Genomic DNA, 22,631 nt, shown 5'->3' with positions numbered 1-22,631 from the left:
GAATAATTTCAAAATAATTTCATACTGTAGACGTACCCACAGTTGCTATTTCTGAGGACAACCTAGGTTGTTATCGTAAATGAAAAAGGGCTTCTTGATAATTAGTGGTAGTCAAAATAGTAAGCAGTGTTAGGTTTCATAAAGAATGGGATTGATTATACTGCACTGTTATAATACTGTCATATAAATCAGTGGTGTGCCATTTCTCAGAATATTGTGTTCAGGTCTGGCACCCTATCTCAAAAAAGATACGACATAAATAGGAGTTCAGCAACAGGTGATGCAAATAATTAGAGGAGTGGCGAGACTTCCATGTGAAGAGACATGAGAGAGGAGATGAATAAGAAGAGACATAAGAGGGATATACAAATAATGAGTAGAATATGAACAGTAAAGTTGGTGCTTCTGTTTAGCCTTTTCAATAATATAAGAACAAGAGGACCTTTAAACTGAAAAACAATGAATTTAAAATGATAAAAGCAAATACTTTTTGCATATAGTACATAATTAGTGTGGAACTCATTGCCACAAGATACCATTGAAGCCAGGAGGTATAGGCTTCAGAGGAGTATTAGACATACATATGAATAAGAATATCCTTGTTTTCACTATATGGAGTGGAGGGTTTTTTGTATAAGCTCTCAGGCCTTACTCAGCCAACCACTGACAGCAGTTAAGAAACCTCCCATAGTGGGAGATTATTTTATAATTGTCCATTATTGGTTTCTTGCATATTATCTAAGATGCTACTTATATCACCCACATTACTATAGTATTTTAGTGCTTCACGGACTTTATTTCTCCTCAGAACTGTGCAGTATGGAAATATTGTTATCCCCATTGTACAGATAGGGAACTGAGGCACAGAGTGACTAAGTGATTGGCGCAAGGCACTCTGTGACAGAGCGGGAAATTGAACCCCAGTCTGCCAAGCCCCAGTCTAGTGACCTAACCACTGGATCATCCTTCCTTTCATTACTGTAATGTTTGTATATTGGCCACTGTAAATGGCAAGATGCTGGACCAGACAGACAACTGGCCAGTATAAAACTCCCTATGTTATTGAGTTCCAATCAGAGAGCTGTGTATGGAAGGAGAGCAGATCATCAACCTTATTTTTGCGGATCACATCCATTTTTAAGTTAGCATATGAGCATCTCACTCTGGTAAATAAATTTTCCCACTTTCTTTATCTTAAAAAGCAACAAAATAGATCTTTTTAAATTTAAAATTCATTTCCAAGTTTCAGCCTGCTGCACATTTTAAATAGCCTTATAAAACCCCTGAAAATGGGAGATTATAGTAGAGACAGACAAATTCTTAACTGTGACAATACTAGCATGCAGCATTATGATGATATTAACCTTGAGATCAGAAGAGAGTTAGAAAGCCATGGTATGCAGATCAAAGGATTGAATATAAAGAGTGCTCTTTTTTTAACAATTCCTTGACAGTAGAGTTCTTAAAAGCTGAAGTTAGAATTAGATCTACAAACTGTTACCTGTTAGAAAACAAAATTGTCCTTGTGCTGTTGGACTCAACATTGCTTATAGTCATTTTCTCAGAGTTCTTTTAATTCAAGAAATCGCATTTAGCCTGATGGCATCCTGAGTTTGGCTGGTTTCTAGTATCTGTTCTGACTATGTCAGTATGTTATATGGAGACTTGTAAACAGGAAGACTCACAAGAAAGGAACTTCAAGTTCCTCAAGCAGTGCATTATTCCAATATCTGTGATAAGGGTTCTGTTATCCCGCATACTTTATATCTTCATGGATTTAAGAGAGACCTAGAGATACAGTGTATGCTACTGAAACACAGACTGTAAATACTGAACAAAGAAAAAGAGCAGGTAATACAGCCCACACAGATCACAAGAGTGGCCTGAGCAGTAACCATAGGTGGATGTATGAGAGAGGAGGATAACCACTTTCCACGTGCATTGAATTCCATTTTTATAGACATCAGAGCGAAACTGAGTTGCCCTGAGATGGGCTTACACTGTAGTCTTTGCTTGATCAGTACAAAACCAGAGTTACTGGTGTTTAGGAGATAATAGTAGAAGTTCTGTGGCCACTGAGAGATGATTTGACAAGAAGCAAAGATTAAGGAACAGAGAAAAGGTTCTGAATAGAATTCTTAGCTCTCTGCTGGGTCCATTGATAAAATCCTTATGAAGTCTATTATATGCTGAACTCCTTGATGATCTTGGTAGAGTGATTCTCTAGTGTCTTGTGAAAGCCCAGCATGAAATAAAGACTCCTGGAGACTTCCAGGCAAGCAATGATGGAGCAGCTTGCCACTGCTGGTGGATTGTCCAGAGAGGTTAAAGTTCACTATTTTCACTGTGCTTAACATAAAAAAAAAATTCAGTCAGGCAAGACTCTGCAAGCTGGAACCAGAGTACATGTCCAAGCTGTGCTTTTTAGGAGAGTGGCATGAAAGCTCCTTTAAAAGAGTTTTCTAAATTATAGGATTGGAAATAAGAAATCCCAATAAATGTGGCATGATGATAAAAGAGATTAAGAATACTTACATCTCATGCTTTTTGGAAAAGACCAGAAGCCATTATTTGCTGTAGCTTTCCTTAAACTGAAATAATAAAGATATATTGCTGATTTGGGAGAATTTCTTCTTTTGTAAGGAGGATCTCTTATGTAATTGCCCTTTCCTGGAATTTATGTTGCTGAGACTGACAGCTCCTTGCTTATCTAGGTAGAAAGAATTAGTTATGTAGCTTAACTAAGTGGAGAAAACTCAGATGTGGAAAAAAATTGCTGCTATCAAGAAAAGATGTTTTAAAATGAATTCTGTCCCTTTCCCTCATTTCACCTCATTGTATATTGTGGCATCTCAAACCCTAGATAATTTTTACTTGTCATAAAATGCGATCAGTAATCACAAAGGAACTTGGACAAATAATTGCGTGGATACTTAATTTCCTTGCTTTGTAAGTTAAAATTAAGCAATTGACATCTAGATTTTGTCATTTTGTAAACCAAAAATTGTGAAGTAACTGTTCTAGGTACTATAATGAGAAGCTATTGTTCTGAAAAGTTCAAAAAGTGAAATTGTGTCTGCAAAGAAAATTGTTTTTCCAAATGTACATTGGTGTTAGTGAGCAACCAGATGAAAGGCAGTGTGCATGCAATGAAAGTTTAGTACAGTATTTTATTATATAAGGAGGAAATCTACAACCTATTGGTTTCCCTTCTTGAAGCTGTCACTCATTTTTAATTTATTACACTTGAATTGTGCTCATGTTCTGAATAACAATATTCTGAAATACATGTTGCATTCTCATAAATACAGTACATTTTGTTTTCTGACTTTGTTTGCCAAATTCAGAATCTGACATTACTTCAGCTGTGGGATAAGATGCTGCTACTCTGTCTTTCTAGAAGGCAGCAAATTCATTGTCTCCTAATGGAGGTGGTAGTTGGCTTTTGTGGCTGTGTTTATCTGTTTTGTTTTTTAAATTCATATCTATGCCTAGAACTCATGTGATAAATAATGTGCCCATTTCTTCTCCCGAAAAGAGTTTTCTTTGAGATTATTAGCTCTTGTGTTATTTGAGTTGTACTCCATATGAATAAAGTTCAATGTCTTCTTTTTCATTTCCTTTCAAAGAAGCTACTATGGCTGCTACGGTGAACCTGGAACTTGATCCCATCTTTTTGAAAGCCCTGGGCTTCCTGCATTCAAAGAGTAAAGATTCTGCTGAAAAGCTAAAAGCTCTGCTTGATGAGTCTTTGGCCAGAGGAATTGATTCAAGCTATCGTCCTTCACAAAAGGTATTCACATGAATAGAACACGTAGGTCATTTTTATATGCAGTATTAAAGCTCCAGCTATTCCTGTTTCAAGTTTTATAGCTGAAGAACTATGAGAGCCAGAAAGGGGGGAAAAACAGACTTGCGGAGTAGCTATGTTATTACTTGATCACTGACCTTTATGCATTTGTTCCTGGTGCCATTGAAGTTAGAGGAAAACTTCGTATTGACTTCAGTGGCACAGTGTCTGGTCCTGGAAGAGAGCTATTCCTTGTTAAGGTGGGAGGGGCTCTTTGTAACCTGGTGCTTTCTGAATACTTTTATCCTGGCTTTGGTGGTGGTATGTCTGTTACTTCTGTATCATGTTGCTCATCCATCCTGAATCAAAATTAGAACTAAAAGCACATAAAAATGCAGGTTAATTATTGTTGCTGAGCATAAATCTTAAGCAATGTAGCCAGATAATGGTAAAACCACATCAGTTTTCTGAACATTCTGTTGATTAATTTGTATGCGGCAAGAAGAGAAAAAAAAAGTTGAAGGGCAGGTTTTAAAGCCAAAATGATTTGCAGAACCAAAACAACTAGCACACGTGACAAATGGAAAAAATTGTGTGTCATGTTCTGTTCTGTATAGGTTCTTATATCGTGCTCATCATTGCAGTATGTGAACTTCTTCCAGTAGGACATTAAGCTAACAAGTACCAAACACTAAAAACACACTAACTAGAATATTTAAGATGGAGAATATTATATTAAAGGGACCCCGCCAGTAACCTACTGATACTGCTTTCCACTGCCAAGTGGATAACCTGCGTTAAGTGCCCAGTTGTGGTTTCTTGTTCCCAAAGGAACTGAGATTTCAGTCATGGCACCTTGCTCAGTCTCTGATTTTCACATATATTGCTATGGCTTTGGGGACTAATTTAATCACTTATGTTCAAAATTGACCTGATTATTATCTATCACTGACACAAATAGGCAGCTATTGACTTGTGTTGAGATGCATATCAAGATTTATTGACCCAAGAGGTAAATATTGACCAAGATTAAGCAAAGGTCAATATTTTCCTCCCAGAAGGAATGAAATATTGATGTTCACTGACACCAGAAGTCAATTTATATATGGTTACGTAGATTGAATTTTGTCATCAGAACTATCTGAAAATATCTGCTCGTTGTGGCTGTGAATTTTGGAAGTATGAAAGTTTTACCTTTGATATTAGTGTTTCAAAGGGAAGATGCACTTAGGGATCCAGAAAAATAAACAAACCTCTCTCTGAAAAGGTGACTAGTCAGAGGAGATGGAGGTGGGTTAGAATTCACTGCAGAGGGCCAAGGTACACTTATGTGATTTGATTCATTAATGTTGTTCACACTTATGTGATTTGATTTGTTAATGTTGTTCTAGATCCCAGTAATATTTACCTCTGTGAAGATAAAAAAAAATTGAAACACTTGTTACACGACTGGTTATGCAATGTTGTGCCATTTTTTAAATGAGTATATAGAAAATGTAATGTTTACCTAGATTTGTGACCTAAGCAGTTGCAAAGTAGCAAGTGTCTTATGTGTTATGTTTGTTATCAGCATTTTTTTCATTTATTTAGGAAGTAGAGCAACCCAAAGTGTCTATTACCAAGCCGATTTCCAGTAAGCAGGAGCCTAAAGCTTCGTCCAGTCTGCCTTCAGGCAACAATAATGGCAAGCCCGTCACAACAGAAAAGGTGAAAAAAGAAACAGAAAAGAGGACTGCTGATAAAGTAAGGCCAATTTTGGTTCTAATCATGAAATAATTATGGACTAAAAGAGCTCCATTTGTGCTTGAATTTAAAATTATTATTCAGCCAAAACCAAATTGTTCATGCAGAACTTCGTTAATCTGACCCATTTTAGTTGCATCTGCAGCATGTCACCTTTCGCTCCATAGGATCATAAGTTAGCACAGGCCAGACAGTACAACAGAGGATTTATCATAACTTTTCCCAAATGTCTTTATATACTACTTTTTATTGGGAGGAGAAGAATCAATGAAAATATGCTAAACTGTTATCTCCCCCACTCTCTCTCTCTCTCAAGACCACTGAATCTTTTACAAATCATTGTGAGTTGTACAACTGATGACTTTTCTACGCTTTTAGTTCACAAATGTTTTGGTGGGAATGTATTTCTATCTCTAGGAAAAAGTGCCAGATGTATTGTGCAGATCCACAGTACATAATTTACCTACTTGTATTTGTAATTAATTATGCCAGTTAGTTGCTTAGATAAAAACTAACCACTAACTTTTCACATTTTCACCATCTCCATGTGTGGTGTTTAATAGATGAAAGTAGAAATTGGTGAAGGAGTTGATGTTCCAAAGAAACCCAGACTAGAGAAACAAGAGGCTCGTTCTTCCCCGATCACAGTCCAGACTAGCAAGGATTTAACCATGCCTGATCTATCTAGTTTTGATGAAACCAGTGCCGATGATTTTGCCATGGAAATGGGCTTAGCTTGCGTTGTTTGTCGGTAAGTGACTCATGCTTTGTCAGACACACAACTCCTTCTAATGTGTTCTTCTGTGAAAATGACAAATTATGTTTGTCGTCCCTCAGTGTCTCCATATCAAATTAGACCAGGGTGTTTTTTATTTTATAAATAATCTTAGACCTGATTGTAGAAAGCACTTAAGCACATACTTCAAATTAATCATATGCTTAAGTGGCTTCCTGAATAAAGATGCTTTTCTAAAATGCGAGGTCTTTAAGAAGAAAAATATCTAAGTCACAGTAAGTCAAATATCAAGTCTTTGGAGAAATTATTTACCATAACAATGTTTTGCTAATTATAAGACTTCTGTACATCTTACGGGGAGGGGGAGAATCATTGAACATCTTAAGTAGCCAGTATACAAATATAGCACAAGTATTCATTTTAATTACTGGTAGCCAAACTTCAGAATTAATCACTACCTGTGAGCAGTGCACTTCAAGTTAGGGTCTATTCTGAAGTGTTTTTTAAAAGTGACATTGATAACATTCTATGTTTGTTTTTCCATGTTTCCCAAATGATTTTCAATTGGTTTACAAGTAAAAATGGTTTGTTTTTTGGTCTGTTTTTTGAATGGCCAGCCCTGAAAATTTATCTTGGAATGCATGCGTCAAGATAGGTTTGTCTGACTCATACATCTTCACTATTAATAATGACTTTGAAATTGGAACTTAATTGACAGTTCTGTTTTTGACGTACAAGCTTTGCAGTGCTGGTAGATGGGAAAAGTAGCAAGCACGTATTTTGTGAATACACACTCACACAGGAATCAAAGTTGTTGAATAAGAAAATTTATCTTATTTATTTACTTACTTACTCAGTCACTTTTCAGGCTCTTGCTATGTTAATTAAGGAGTATCTCGGGTCCAACAATGGATAAGTTGTTGCAGTTACAACTTCATACAGTTAATTATGGTTTTAATTTTCATGTCAAGTTATTGCAGACTTTTCTGATGATTGTTATAAATGGGAGAAAGTCTTTTTAATCTTTTATTAAAGACACAGAAAAAGAAGGAAAAACCGTTAACGCATTTGAAATGCAAAGTATTAAGTAAAGCTTTCATTTTAACAATTTACCTTATTCCCTTTTAGCTGAATAGAGTCTTTTACCCCAACTTGACAGACTTTTTAGATGGTATTAACTGTCATTTTGAAGAGAAAAGATGAGTTTAGATGGTCTTGAGCTGTTGCTGCTGCTGTTGTCCATGAAGTCAGATCCCATTTCTTTTAAGACAAAAGACATGCACAAAAGAAGAGATAAAAGAACAGCCAACAGTCTGTGGATCTGATTTTCGCTTGCAGCCTTGCTGCTGGAGAAGCACAAGCCCAGCATATGTTTTTTTTAGCCACTCCATGACTTGGAAAACTTTTACCATTGTCAGGCTTGTTAAGGCATTGCTTTTAGCTAGCCTTTTTTGTTACAGGTTTATAGCTCTGTTGCAAAAGATGGAACTCCCTTGGCCATGTAAGGCAGATCCTTATTAAACAGATGAGAGAGAAAGAAGAGGAGAAATGAGATGGTGGGGGGGAAATGACACACTAAAGAGGCAGTGAAAGCAGAAACCCAAGGTTCAGGTGATTATCCAGGATTTAGTTGTAGCCATTGGAGGTGTTGAAGTCATCTGGTTCCCCCTTTCTGGCTCATCCTGATCAGAACATATTTCAGGATCAGGATGATGAAGGTCCAACAGTGTTACGGTGGATTCCCACGAGATAGTGGGGAGGGCAGTATCCATGAAGGTAAAGATTTTTTTCTTCCACTCCACCTGTCCCTTTAAGTGACCCTCAAATAAACATTGTCCAAAAAGGCATGACAATCTCATTCCTTAAAATAAGCAGTCAAAATACGTTTTGGTGAATTCAGCTATAAACATTTCTTCACATTTCTTTCTCAATTTATTGGTATTCCAACTCATGACTTTTCCAGGAGCCTTGAATACTCTTTTGTCACCATTTCAGGTAACTATACCTATATTCCCCCCACTCATGGTCCACCAAAGTACCCACTCTAGGCTCCTGGCTCCTCAGCCATCATCTCTCTTAGGCAGAGACTTGAGTTCCCTTATTTACACTGTGATATCCCCAGCAAGCCAGACTACCTAAAAGACCACCAGCTGCATTTAGTTCTCTCTGCGAAGGCTATGCCCAGTGTAATTGCCAGCAGTTACAAGTTACCACACAGCTCTTTCTAAGCAAGCATATTATTCTTAAAGTGAAAGCATTACAGAGAAAACATATTAAAAACAATAAAAGAAACCACATGCATGCTAAAGAGCTAACTAGAGGTCACCCCCGAATCCAACCTCAGGCAGTGAGTGGCGTCAGTCCTTCAAAACCCACAACTGGGTTTCACCATAGTTACAAGTCTATAACTGTCTTAGATTCAGAACTAGAACAAAGACTGGCCACTTCAGCTGTTTCTTTATACAGCTCAGGCTACGTACACACTACACCTTATGTCGGTATAAATTATGTCACTCAGAGGTGTGAATAAGGGTGTGAGCAATGTAAGTTACAGTGACATAAGCACCAGTGTGGACAGCGCTATGTCAGCGGGGAGGTCTCTCCTGTCGGCTTAGGGCTACTGCACTAGCAGCGCTACAGTGACACAGCTGCAAGCTCTGTAGTGTAGCCATAGCCTCAGCCTTTATTCACCAGTCTCTGGGCACAGATAATTGGCAGACAGAAGCCCTCTGCTCAGGGCATAGCTTCAAAAATCAGATTTTTTGCATAACTAGAGGTGGGGAATTTACATTAACTTCCCGCTAGGTATTTCCCAAGAAATCCACTTAACACTTAAACTTTCCATTTAGTACAACGGACTCCAAAGATACTTAAACTGAATTCAATAAGATTTTTCAAGAAAATCGCAAGAAGCTGCCATATCTGTCACAACTTTATCCCAGTTCTTTTAACAAAACCAATACAGTTTGGACCAATCTTTCTATCTTCAACTTTTGCTTACCTTTATAAAAATTGTATTTAATAGTCAGAGTTGAACTTTTTTTTACGTGGGGCAACTTAGAATACAGTCCTGTGCACAACATCCCAACCATATTTTAAGACAGCAGATACGATGCTGTTTATTAGTTTTATTACAACTATGTAAGACGTGTTCTTACTCTGTCAGATGTTTTATTTACCTGTCCTTGCTTCCTCAGTACTACTCAAAGACACTCATTGGTTGTGTCCTGCTATAGTCTTGAATTAGAAAGTTTGTTTATTTTATTTAAGGCTTACTGAGTGAGGCTTCAGTTGCTAGGGCTGGGATTTCCAGTATTAACTAATGTTTCAACATTGGTCCTTTTTTGTTTAATCTGAGCAGAAATACTGAATACTGTAAACAGATATGGTTTAGACACTTCTAAAAACCTAAACAAAAGTGTCAATGTTAAACACAACATTTTAACAATGAGTTGTCGAATTCTTCTGTAAAATAAAGCAAATATGTATAGTGTTTTGAAAGTGAAATTTCATAATATTTGGCTAACTGCTAATGAAAGCTTCATATCCAAATGTGAAACACTTATCTGAACTGAATTATGAAGAAAAGGAGAGCCCAAATATTATTATTATGACTTACATGCATTGCAATAGCACTGAGGCACCCCAGTCCTGGCAAAGACCCTGTTGTGTGAGGCAGTGTACAAACACAGAACAAAAAGACAGTCACTTGCCAGTTTATCTGTACTGCTATCTGTATTATTTCCATTTTACACATAGGGAATCTGAAGTGCACAGAGATGAAGTGACTTGCTCAATGACACAGAGCAAGTCACTGCAGAGCCAGCATTAGAATGGAAGTGTTCTAACTCCCTGAAACCTGCACTAACAGTGAGACTGCATATTCACTTTTTGCACTAGTATAGAGTGGGATCTGAGTGCAGCTTTGCTAATTATAGGAGTGCAAGTAGAAATTCCAGAGTGACCCCCATTTTCTTTTCTTTTCTTTTCTTTTCTTTTCTTTTCTGTTCTTTTTTTTTTTTTTTTTAATGGGAGGGTGGGAGGTAAAAAATCCCCTCCCTCTAATTCCTGGCCGTCCCTTCTGCATACAGATCTTTAAGGAAAAAACACAAGTCACTAGTTATGGGAACCTTAAAGAATCAAAAGTAAAAATATTATAAAGGAAAATGTTGTGTGTGACTTGCAGGTGACATTGAAGTCCTGTCAAAGAGAGAGCATTTAGGAAAAATCTGCATTCTCTTTGCAAGAACAGCCTTCTAAACTGTAATGAATAAATTAATTTTGTCTTCATTTTTAAAAGATACAAAACCATTCAGGCTGTCTCTTGATTTAAAGACTAGCTTAAAGTACGTCTGGCTTTGACTTTTCTTGGCATGAAAAGTTTATTTTTTTGTAATCCATCCAAAATTATCCTTTATAGTTTTAAAATATGGAGATTAGTCTGTTCCCTTGTCACATGCAGTTGAAACTGAGATGCTTTGTTCTGACCCAATCTATTTTTCAAGAATCAAATGGCTTCTGAAATATCCTGAATTTAAATAATGTGCTCCAGAATTTCTGAAACATCTCCTCCTTTGTTTTTAAATAGCCTAGTTAAAAAAAAAAGATATTTTTCAAAAATTGTTCTTACAGCTATATTGACAACATCTTCTGATTTCATTTCCTTGTTATATAAAGAAATAAAGTACTATGTTTCCCCACCCATCCTCAAATAGAGTTTCCATGGTTACCTAGGTACCTGCTCCTCAGGGAGATGAGCAAAAGCAGCTTAGCAATTAAATAGCCTGATTTGTCATCTGAAAGAGGAAGTCATTAGGAAAATGCAATTTGGCTATTTCACAGATATACTTCCAGTCATGTGTACGTCACTAATTTGTCACATACACAATATGATTCTTTTCAGCAGAGGCCCACGCAAAACTAAGTCCTCATCACCAGCTTACATGCTTGTTTCAAGGCAGAACTGCATAGCTAATCCTTTCTGTTCCATCTCTCTATGATGTTGGTATTATGTTATGTTTCTAATGTCTGTCTGTGATGGGGAGCGAAGGATGGTTACTAAAAGTTCCACAAAGAAGCGTGCTACTTGCATCCTGGTTTTTTGAATCCTTTAACTAAAAGAATTAGTCCTGGGGGAATTCCATGCAAAAAAATTTAAAATTCCACACACGCTATTTTAAAATTCTGCATATTTCATTTGTCAAAATAGCACAATATAATCATGCCAGTTTCAGTTATTTTGGTAATTTATTTCAGAATACCTGTCAGCAACTATGTCTGTAACAATACAGACAACAAAAAAGATGCAGGAAATGTTTTGTGACAAATAGATTCCTTACTAGGCATACTAATACATAACTCTGAGTAATAATTCATTGAAACTACAGTACAGAAACCTATTTCCAACCTCCCTCAGAAGCAGAGAAGTCAAGGATAACAGAGGAGCTGAGCGAGAGGGAAGTAATTGCTGGGAAGGAGCCTGGGTGTAAACTTGGAGGGTTATTGAGTGTGGGTGGGAGAAGTATGGAACAGATTTTGGGGGCGGGGGAGGATTGTTAGGGAGCCTCCGCCATGCTCTCTCATTCAGTCAGGCACATTTGCCCCTATCCCTATGTGTCCCTGCACCCCCCCATCCCCTGTGTCCTTGCACCTCCACTCAGCCACTTCCCTCTCCTCATGTGTCCCTGCACCCCCACTCCCATCCAGCCCCCGCCCCAGTCTGTCCTCCACACTAGCCCTTCTGATTCCCAGTCTGACACACACCCCCCAGCAGTCCCACGTGCCCCATGCTGTCCATCCCCCCATATTCTGTGCCTCCTGACCAGGCCCCACGGGCAGGGTGCTGTGAGGAAAGCAGCCTCTTTCTCTTCCATATCTGCTGCTGGGGCTGTTCCTGTCCAGGAGTGGCGGCTCTCTGTTCTGGTGCCACAGCAGCCCTTTGTGGTTGAAAGGAGTAACTGCAATTCCTTTCTGGCAGAATGTATTTTCTGCGGGGAGAGGGGAGTTCTGAATAGCACATGGATTCTTCACGGGCAGAGTGGCACAGAATTCCCCCAGGAGTATAAGAATGGTTGTCATTGAGACACTATTTGTTGTTGAGCAATACAATTCAACCTCTTACAGCAATATTATTCCCTAGGCACTCAGATACTATAGTAATAGTACTAGTACTAGTAATAGAACATTTTTCAGAGCTTTATACATCATAAGGGAACAAACCAAATGACTTTTTCCTTTACATGTGACTTGTAGATGTGTTTATAATAATAATCTAAAATTCTTAGATTTTCTTTAGAATCTACTTTAAAGCAACAAAAAGTTTGCAAGACAGTTATTAGGAAGAACTCATACAGTAGAAAAGGGATCTTTTTCATTTTGCCAAGAATAGAAAGTGTATCCGTAGCGTAAGAATATTTCTAATTTTTTATATTAAGCCTTGCAGCGATTACAATGACTAGATAACCTTAAAGTGCTTTATTCAGTAACCTGTTCTCAACTGTTTGTTCTGCAGGCAAATGACAGTTACTTCTGGAAATCAGTTAGTAGAGTGTCAGGAGTGCCATAATCTCTACCACCAGGATTGTCATAAACCTCAGGTGACAGACAAAGAAGTCAATGATCCTCGCCTTGTATGGTATTGTGCCCGCTGTACCAGGCAGATGAAGAGAATGGTAAGAGTCAGCTTTTTGTCTAACATGAGTAGTATTTGGAGACAGCAATTCATTTGGGCTGTTTTAAAACAGGATTTGCAGAAACTTTTAGAAGATGTTGGAAAATCATTTTTCACAGCTGCATTTCCTTTTGCTGCTGCTCTGGTTATTTTAACTGTAGTCTCAAAGAACATTCAGTAATGTTCCTATTAACAAAATAAAATAAATCACAGAATTAAAAGTCAGGCACGATCAAACAAGTTTATTTCTTCCTCACTGGTAGGCAATGGAACAAATAATTAGGCTTATTTAATTTATCATCTAGTTGTTATACTGATCTACTAAATAGTCTCATATTTGTCATTTTCTTCTCAAATTTAGGGCCTGAATGAATTGCTCCTCTGGAACTTAACATTTCTCTAACAAAGGTCTACACATTTTGGGCCAGGTCTTGTTCAGCAATGAGTGACCTCAATTTCTGTTGAAGTTGATGATGAGACCCATTATTTTCATTGAGCTGTGTGTTAATTTCTTTAGTAAGCAGGCTGTTGACTTCTGAGTTTCATAATGAGTCAAAATCTGTTGTTAAAAAGTGTCTTTTGCTATTAGAAACAATTTACAAAAGCTGAAGATAACTTACTTTTATGTTATCACTGGAGTAAGAAAACATCTTTATTTTCACTAAACATAAATCATTAGCCCATTCATCTTTAATTCTGAGACCTTTTAAAACTGAGATGTTATACAGAAGAAATTTTGTTAAATTTTGAAGCTATTTTGTGATAACCCGGCAAAATGTTACCTGTTGAAATGACCTTTCTATTAGGAAAATCTCATTTAAAATGTTTTTGCTATAGCCAATGAAAGTTATTAATTGATTTCAGTAGTTGTTTTAGTACTTTGATTATCTCCAGTCCTTTGAACTCAGGACTGCTTTCTTGTGCTCAGTAAATTGCACTGAAGTACCATACTCATCCACAGCTATAAATATTTCACACTCACTGTGATGTTCCCCTCTGGTGTTATCTGGACTGGTAGTCTGCTAGATCACTCCAATCCTTGACTCTGGGAGCCAGCCTTACCCTGTTCTGCTGTGAGAACCCCTATTCCTGAGCTGTTTACGCATGGCCTCTGGCACGTAAGCTGCTCCTTGGATTGTGCAACCGAATGACACGAGCCAATATCTTAGGTCGTGGACACAACCCTAGGAACCTCCATCTTGCAGTGTACAGTTATGCCCACTGGACGCTGCAAGTTTATATGAGTTTGTCAGTTTAACAAAGAAATTGATATGCACCAGGCTTGTTATCGCAAGGGGAGTTTCAGACACGCTTCAAGCCAAATGCACTGCTTCAAATAGAATAAACAAACAGATTTATTAACTACAAAGATAAATTTTAAGTGATTATAAGTCAAAGCATAACAAGTCAGATTTGGTCAAATGAAATAAAAGTAAAACGCATTCTAAGCTGATCTTAACACTTTCAATGCTTACAAATTTAGATGCTTCTCACCACAGGCCGCTGGTTGCTCTTCAGCCAGGCTCTCCCCTTTGATCAGCACTTCAGTCGCTTGGTATGGTGTCTGTAGTTGTAGGTGGAAGAGAGAGGAAGAGCATGGCAAACGTCTCTCTCTTTTATCATGTTCTTTCTTCCCTCTTGGCTTTGCCCCTCCCCCTTTCAGAGTCAGGTGAGCATTACCTCATTGCAGTTCCAAACTGACCAAGGAAGGGGGCGTGACTCACTCGAGAGTCTAACAGATCCTTTTGTTGTTGCCTAGGCCAGTGTCCTTTTTTCCTGTGAGGCTGGGCTGGATTTGTTCCATACATGCACTGATAAGGTGTGAACTGCCTTTCTGTTCTTTGCCTGGGCTTGCTTTAAGCCATTTTCAGCCTCATTAACTATATACATGAAATTATAATCTATAACCTTACTATAACATTACTGTAACAATTACTATAGCATCACTATAACAGCCATGCTTAGTGCATCATGAGCCTTCTGAAGACACCCAACATGACAAACTTTGCATTGGATACCAACCACACAATCATTTTATAAAGATGAACATGGGGGTGTAGAGTGTTCCGCCGAGGTACAGAGCGTCACACTCACCTCCCCGTCAAACTGCCATACGTCAGCATTCCCTTTGCAGGCCACAGTTTCCTTTTGCTCTCTCAGCATAAATGCTGCCACCTTACCAGCTTTCTCTGAAAAGAACCCTGCAATCTGCTTCCCAGAAGCTGGTTTCTAACCATAACCTTTCCCAATATTTTCCTTCTCTGTCCCTCCATCCACCAGTTCCCTACACTCCTCCATCAGGCCTAACTCCTGACTCCTCCTCCCACCTATGTTTACCCACTCAAATATATGGTCACACCCATGCCTTTTAGCTGCTGGAATCTTCCCATTTTATGTGACTCAATCCCACCTACCTGTCAGCTGGAAACTCCCTACAAATCCAAGTTGTGTTTCCACCTGACCTGTTTTCTAAATGCTTAATTTCCAGATCTCATCTAAGATAGTATTCGAAGGGCTAATGTTGTGATCTCATAATGCTCATGTTTTCTATTGTCACTCTGATGAAATCTTCGTCGTTAGTGCAGAAACATAACTAATTTGAGTTTAATTATTATTTATGCAGGCTCAAAAGACTCAGAAACCACCTCAGAAACCAGCTCCTGCAGTAGTTTCAGTAGCACCAACTGTGAAAGATCCATTAGTGAAGAAACCTGAAATTAAGCTCAAGCTGGATACCCCAACAACTTTCCTAGCATTCAAGAGGACAGAAGTCAAGGTGCTGTACATTAAACTCTCTCTCTAAGTGCTTTTATTTTATTGCGTATATGAAACATTCTTGCTTAAATGTTGTACAGCTGTTTTTTCCCTTTTCAGAACCCCACCTTGCTCTTTCACGTGATCAAAACCCCAAATGAAAATACAGGCCCTTATTCTGTCTGTATTCAGTAGTGCTGTATGTAACATAGTGGATTTTCAGTTTCTTGACTTTTTTATTTTATAAGAAGGAAAAAAATTAGATTTTTCTGGTTTGTTTTTTTTTAAATGGCATTTCTATAAAAGTAAGAAATCTTCATGCTCATAGAAAGGATGTGAATTGCTGTCCATTCTTATGTAACATGCATACATTTGCAATTGCAAGACTCTTCTTGTGATACTTTCTGTAAGATCTAATTTGTGAGATCCCTTCCTCTTCTATATCGTGTCTCATGTTTCTCCTTCTCTGGGTTATTTTTCTGTATTAAAGATTGTCATGAGGTGGTAAAAGGAGATAAACCGGAAGCCGTAGCAACAGCATAATAAATATCTTCAGTAGCCTAACAAACTCTGACCCCAGTCCAGGAAAGCACTTAAGTGCATGTAAAACTGTAAGGCTGTGTCAGTCAGGCTGTCTGGAGTGGCCCACGAGCGTGGGTGCCAACTTCAGGCCAGACTGTCAAGAAGCAGGGCACAAAACCTCAAATTGGTTATATATTCTATAGTTAGATTTCACCAGCCAAGTAACAAATGGGAACTCCGCAAGCTCTATAACAGCCTTACCATGGAGTCACAGACTGTTCTCTTGGGCAGTCTGATCTATCTTGCCACCCAGGCAAGCCTGCCTTTGTGATAGATGATCTTTTACACCAAAAGTCGAAACAATATTCAGATTACTCGCAGTCCCAAAGGACCAGTCACTTACCCAGGTCAGTTGCACCTCAGATCTCTTACCAAAGAGAGTGCTGATAGTCAGTCCTGTAATAAACTAAGGATTTATTAACTAAGAAAAAGAAACAAGAGTTATTTACAAGGTTAAAGTAGGTAAACATACACAAACGAATGAGATACAGTCTTAGGTTCCAAAACGTAATAGTAGCTCTTATAATATGCAAGCTCTATATATCCTTTAGGGCTAATCCAAACCAATCAGCTTGGGGATCTCTTGCTCTTGCTTAGAAATTTTGCCCTCTCTGAATTTCAAGCAGCATAGTGATCACAATTTCTCTTTAACAGGGATTTTTATTCCCTTCCCCCAGCATTCAAGATGTGGTGGGATGAGGGCTTGTATGGGTACCCACTTCATGGGTGTTGGGGGAAGCAATCAACAAAGTCTTTTGTTCATTGATGCCTCACAATGGTTTGACTAGTGTCTCTAGGCCTTCTTTTTGGGGGGAGGAGACAACACCTCTTGTAGTATTTCACACCTGGTAATGCTTCTCTGTTTACAGTCTTAGCAAGCATTTTTATAGTTATAGAGCAAACACTTAAATATTACCTTATAACATGGGATACAGATGTTATAATTAAGATTAATACAGGTAGCATCCTACAAGCATTTCATGAAGTCTAAACACATTCTTGTAACTCTAATATCTATTTTAACAATGCTAACGCACAGGCAAGCCAGACTGGTTTCCAGCTAGGCATTTGTCAGCATTCAGTGAGGCCCAGTGGCCTTGGCATAAGCTGGCACCTGGTCTGCCAGTGTCACAATGTCTTCCTTACGGGGGGCTATGCCAGCATAGCTAGTGTAGTTGCAGCATACAATGACAGAAGTTTTGCTGCTGGTTTACGAATATCACCTCTCCGAATGACGTTGGCCATGTCGACAGAAACATTCTTCTGTCGGCATAGCTGCGTCAGCAAGGGGGATTTTATTGGCATAACTGTTTCCTTAGGGGGTCGTTTTTTTCACATCCTGGCTAACATAATTGTGCTGATGTAAGTGTTAGGTGTAGACCGAGCCTAAGCATGCTGAAATCAGAAGAACTATTCACGTGCATAAAGTAATTCATATGTTTAACTGCTTTCCATGTGTGGGAGCCCATATGGATAATATGATGCCTATGATGCAAACAAGTATTCACGTGAATAACTTTATACATCCGAAAAGTTACTTGTATAAATGATTGCAGGATCAATGCCTAATTTCAGTCATAATTCTCAGCATTTAGAAACTGCATGGATGTGCTGTGGGGGGGAAAAATATGGTTTGAGCAGAGGATTGGAGCTGAGAACCTCTACACCTTAACTCAAACTCACTGAATAACTTTGGGTGAATTATTTAATATCCGTGTATCAATTTTCCCCAAATGTAAACAAAGGCTAACTATTCATGAGGTGTTGTGAAGATTAATTACTGTTTAAAAGCTATTTGAAGATGAAGAGCACTACAGAAGTGCTGAATATTATTCATTGTAGCTCATTAACAGAAACACTAAATGGAAACAAATCCAGTAACTTCTGTGGACAGTTTAAGTGTGTATGTGGTGGGGGCATGGCAGGTATAGGGAGACAGGAATCAGGAGGGCTGGGGGAAAATACTGTTTTTTATAAAATGATCAAGAGACTCTGGTATCTGCATTATTTTCATTGCCTGGGGTCTGACTATGTGATAGACCATCTCTCATCTTCTTAAAAGCTGCTCAGGGTAACAGAATCACACACAATCTAGTGGACTGCCTTTCTCGTTTATACTTCACAAGTGTTGATCTTTTTAATTACTTTAGATAGACTGCCTTTTATAGAGTTTAGTGAAGGATCATTGTGCCATATGGTATCTTGTTCGCTGGTTAGAAAAAAGGGAAGAAACGATAATATTAACTTCATTTTCAGTGAAGACAAAGGCTTTGCACCTGTCTCCTTTCCTTTCTCTGTGTTGCTTTTGACTGAGATGATCCAGGATAAAATATCAGAATATTGTCTAATGGATATTTTTGTGTAAAGAATCTGAAACTGAAGTTTGATCATAACCATTCCTGCTATTTGTTGAAACATTGCTAATATAGGATTGATTGATTTTAGACCGCAGCAGCAGTTTCGGGGAACTCAACCAGTACCAGTGTTTCCTCTTCAGCAACCAGTGGCCTTACTGGATGGGCGGCTTTTGCAGCCAAAACCTCCTCCACGGGTCCATCAACTGCCAAACTGGGATCAACAGCACAGAGTACCAGCGGAAAACCTGCAGCCTCCTCTAATAACCAGAAACCTGTGGGTTTGTCAGGGTTAACAACATCTAAAACAGGACTAGGGTCAAAAATAGCTTCCAGTAACAACAACACAAACCCTGTTCAACTAAAACCTCTTCCACCTCTGACCTTGGGGAAAACAGGTCTGAGTCGTTCTGTTAGCAGTGACAACGTCAGCAAAGTAGGTCTTCCTAGTCCAAGCAGTACTGCCTCAGGCAGCAGCAGCCAGGTGAATAGTGGGAATGGAAGCAGTAGCACAACAGGTAACAGTGGGAGCAGCACCACCAAATCAAGTGCAGATTCTGGCAATCAGTCACTATCCCTAAAGGGCCCAACTTCTCAGGAATCACAGCTCAACGCTATGAAAAGGTTACAAATGGTCAAGAAGAAGGCTGCCCAAAAGAAACTGAAGAAGTAATAGAGCTGTCTGTTAATCTTCTTTCTTTGTTTCTTCAAAACAAAGATATGTGTGAGGCATAACATACTTCATTTAATAAATATCCATGCAGATAATTTCTAGATTGGCTTTTTTTCCCTATAATATGCTTAACAATGTAAATCTGTGTATTTTCTCCATCTACAACAGACTGTAAATATACTGTATGCTTCAGATCTAGCGGACTAACATGTTCCCTTTCCTTTCTCATGTTTGAAGAAATGTTTGTTCATATTTGTTTAAAGTTTGCGTAGACAATGTATTGTAGCATTTGCCAGTGGTGATGTAATAACTAAGGATATGATTTAGTCATGGAGGTCATGGATTTACTGGCCGTGACTTTACTGGATTTCCGTACTTCGGCTTCAGCTGTCAATGGCAGGGGCGGAGCCCGGAGCTCCCGAACCGCAGCTGGAGCAGGGGCTGTGTTGCCGCCTCGGCCCCTGTGGCAGTGGGGCTGAGGCTGTCAGTCCCCTCCATGGGGTCCCGGTGTCATTTCTACCCTCCCTCCTCTCCCCGTTATTTTTAGTGATAGTCACAGCTCCCGTGAATTTTTTTTTTATTGCCTGCAACCTGTCCATTCCTTTTTCTAAAAATAACCGTGACAAAATCTTAATCTTACTTATAATTAAGGATGCAGATTGGTTTACAATGTTACATTTGTTTATACATGTGCATAACTTTTCTAACAATTCTCCTTTGAGGCCAAAACTTTATTTGGTCTCTGTGAATGACTTTGGGAAGTTTGAAAAACCTTTAAGGAAGTTGTATTCTGTATTTCGCACTACTGTGACCACTTCTGAAATACTGTGTCCAGTTCTGGGGTCCACACTTCGAGAAGGATGTTGAAAAATTGGAGAGGGTTCAGAGGAGAGCCACGAGAATGGTTAAAGGTTTGGAAAACATGCCTTCTAGCGAGAGACTCAAAGGGTGAATCTATTTAGCTTATCAAAAAGAAGGTTATTCTCCGTCTATAAGTACCTACATGGGGAACAATAATTTTAATAATGGAGATGTTATTTAATCTAGCAGACAAAGGAGAAATAAAATGGAAGGTCTGGAAGTTGAAGCTAGATAAATTCAGACTATACATAAGGCAAAAAAATTTAAGTGAGAATAATTAACTATTGGAACAATTTACCCAGGGTTGTGGTGGATTCTCTATTATGAGGTTTACATCAGGATTGGATATTTTTCTAAAAGATGTGCTGTAATTCAATCACAGGTATTGGACTCAAACAGGAATTAATTCAGGGAAGTCCTATGGCCTGTGCTATGCAAGAGCTCAGACTGAATTATCCATAATGGTCCCTTCTGGCCTTAAAACATAACATGCTTTTTTTTTTTCTAAGCTCCAATCACTTAAACTTCGGTATTTGTAAGTATTATATGTAGGGAAACACATTTTTATATATACACTTCATGAATTATACTCGATGCGTTATCATTTTCAATCAGCATGTTAATATAAGTATTATACATCTATTAAACTGTTACTTTCCTGAAGCTACAGCATTTCTCTCACAGTGAGTTTTCAATGGAGAAGTTGTGCAGAATTAATGAAATTCCAAATGAGAAAGTTCCTTAGGAAAAGCTATTATCTGAAACGGATTCCATGAAGAAACTATTTAAATATATATACCTCTATTGAAAGTGACCATTTGAAAGAGTGCATTTCATTTTCAGCTATCAAGGAAGCTTATTAGCAGCCGTGTTTTGTTTCTTTCCATAAGTCACCGTGGCACAGAGGGGAGCAAGAGCATTAGAAAAGAGACATATAGGCTCCCTCAGCTGAAAAATATGGAGGAGCAAATATAAAATATTAGTATGAATGTTCTTTTGAGTTCACTGATGCTACAGAAAACCTTAAGAGATTCTGGTTTTAAGAGGAATGAAAAAATAGAAGTTAAGGTGTGGTAGAGACAACTATCTGCAGGCTTAGATCTTGAACTAAACACTTATATAACACTTTACTTTCTCCAATAACTGCAAAAGTATAAGCCATTGAATCAATTTCTTGTGTTTTGGTGACGTGAGGAGGGGAAAGCTGAAGAAAAGAAGACATGCCAATTGTTAGCTTTCTTATGTGTATTTCTAAAGCACCTAAAATCATGAGATTATTTTAAGTATTCCACACTTTATCTACGAGCTACAAAACTCACAAGTTTTGCTTGTTGCAAGGGAATAACACACCAGCATAGCCCAGGAAATGAGGCCTCAATCCCCTTAACTGTTCACCTTCCATCATAACAAACATGATGATGATTTAAAATGTGTGATTTGTTGAATTCAGCTTTTTCCTAGAAAAGACGAGCTAAGATACCTTTCTGATTCTCAAGTAGTAGTTTTATTTACAGAACTAAAGAAAAACCACTGTCAGGTGCTAGTCGAACTTACATTCTTTTTCAACTGTACTATTTCCTGAAAGAATAAACATTTTCTTTTCTCTCCTTTTTATTGTCTGTTAACTGCCAAAATAGTTTGAGTAACAGCACAGATGATAAGAAATAAAGAAATGTGTATGGCCTCTGCATCATCCCTATTTCCACCCTCATTCTAGCACAGAAGGTTTTTTAATGACAACATGGGCGGGGAGTGGAGACTGTGACAAAGTTCTTGCTCTACCTTGGTGGGTCTTGCGCTTATTGGCGGATTTGCTCGCCTTGGAGCTTCACGGCAGCCCTCAGCTTGGCCGTTTTCTGAATTCACAGTCCAGGTCGACGACTCCTGTGTCTGACCAGGAGTTGGGAAGATTTGGGGGGAACCCGGGCCCGCCCTCTACTCCGGGTTCCAGCCCAGGGCCCTGTGGAATACAGCTGTCTAGAGTGCCTCCTGGAACAGCTGTGCGACAGCTACAATTCCCTGGGCTACTTCCCCATGGCCTCCTCCCAACACCTTCTTTATCCTCACCATAGGACCTTCTTCCTGGTGTCTGATAATGCTTGTACACCTCAGTCCTCCAACAGTCTGCGTTCTCACTCTCAGCTCCTAGTGCCTTTTCCTCCCGGCTCCTCACACGCACACCACAAGCTGAAGTGAGCTCCATTTAAAACCCAGGTGCCCTGATTAGCCTGCCTTAATTGATTCTAGCAGCTTCTTGATTGGCTGCAGGTGTTCTAATCAGCCTGTCTTAATTGTCTCCTGAAGGTTCGTGATTGTTCTGGAACCTTCCCTGTTACCTTACCCAGGGTAAGGGGATCTACTTAGCCTGGGGCTAATATATCTGCCTTCTGTTACTCTCCTGTAGCAATCTGGCCTGACCCTGTCACAAGACATTAAACTAGATTTTTTGTGCAGATAAGGAATTTTTT

The 22,631-nt window shown here is 38.7% G+C and overlaps 1 protein-coding gene across 2 annotated transcripts in view; it reads left to right on the top strand.

Annotated features, from left to right (window-relative positions):
- Nucleotides 1–21,851, top strand: part of INTS12 (integrator complex subunit 12) — a 31,610-nt gene extending 9,759 nt beyond the window's left edge. For both annotated transcript variants that reach the window (XM_077815103.1, XM_077815104.1), the window contains 6 exons: nucleotides 3,630–3,793; nucleotides 5,381–5,533; nucleotides 6,097–6,284; nucleotides 12,781–12,940; nucleotides 15,563–15,715; nucleotides 18,721–21,851. In XM_077815103.1, coding sequence (XP_077671229.1) covers nucleotides 3,638–3,793; nucleotides 5,381–5,533; nucleotides 6,097–6,284; nucleotides 12,781–12,940; nucleotides 15,563–15,715; nucleotides 18,721–19,302 — 1,392 coding nt within the window. In that variant the 5' untranslated portion in view covers nucleotides 3,630–3,637 and the 3' untranslated portion in view covers nucleotides 19,303–21,851. The remainder of the gene's footprint in view (nucleotides 1–3,629; nucleotides 3,794–5,380; nucleotides 5,534–6,096; nucleotides 6,285–12,780; nucleotides 12,941–15,562; nucleotides 15,716–18,720) is intronic.
- Nucleotides 21,852–22,631: the final 780 nt, after the last annotated feature.

This window comes from Eretmochelys imbricata, chromosome 4, assembly GCF_965152235.1.
Source record: "Eretmochelys imbricata isolate rEreImb1 chromosome 4, rEreImb1.hap1, whole genome shotgun sequence".
NCBI lineage: Eukaryota > Metazoa > Chordata > Testudines > Cheloniidae > Eretmochelys > Eretmochelys imbricata.
Note: the sequence above shows the minus strand (reverse complement) of the source record. Positions and strands in the feature narration are given on the sequence as shown.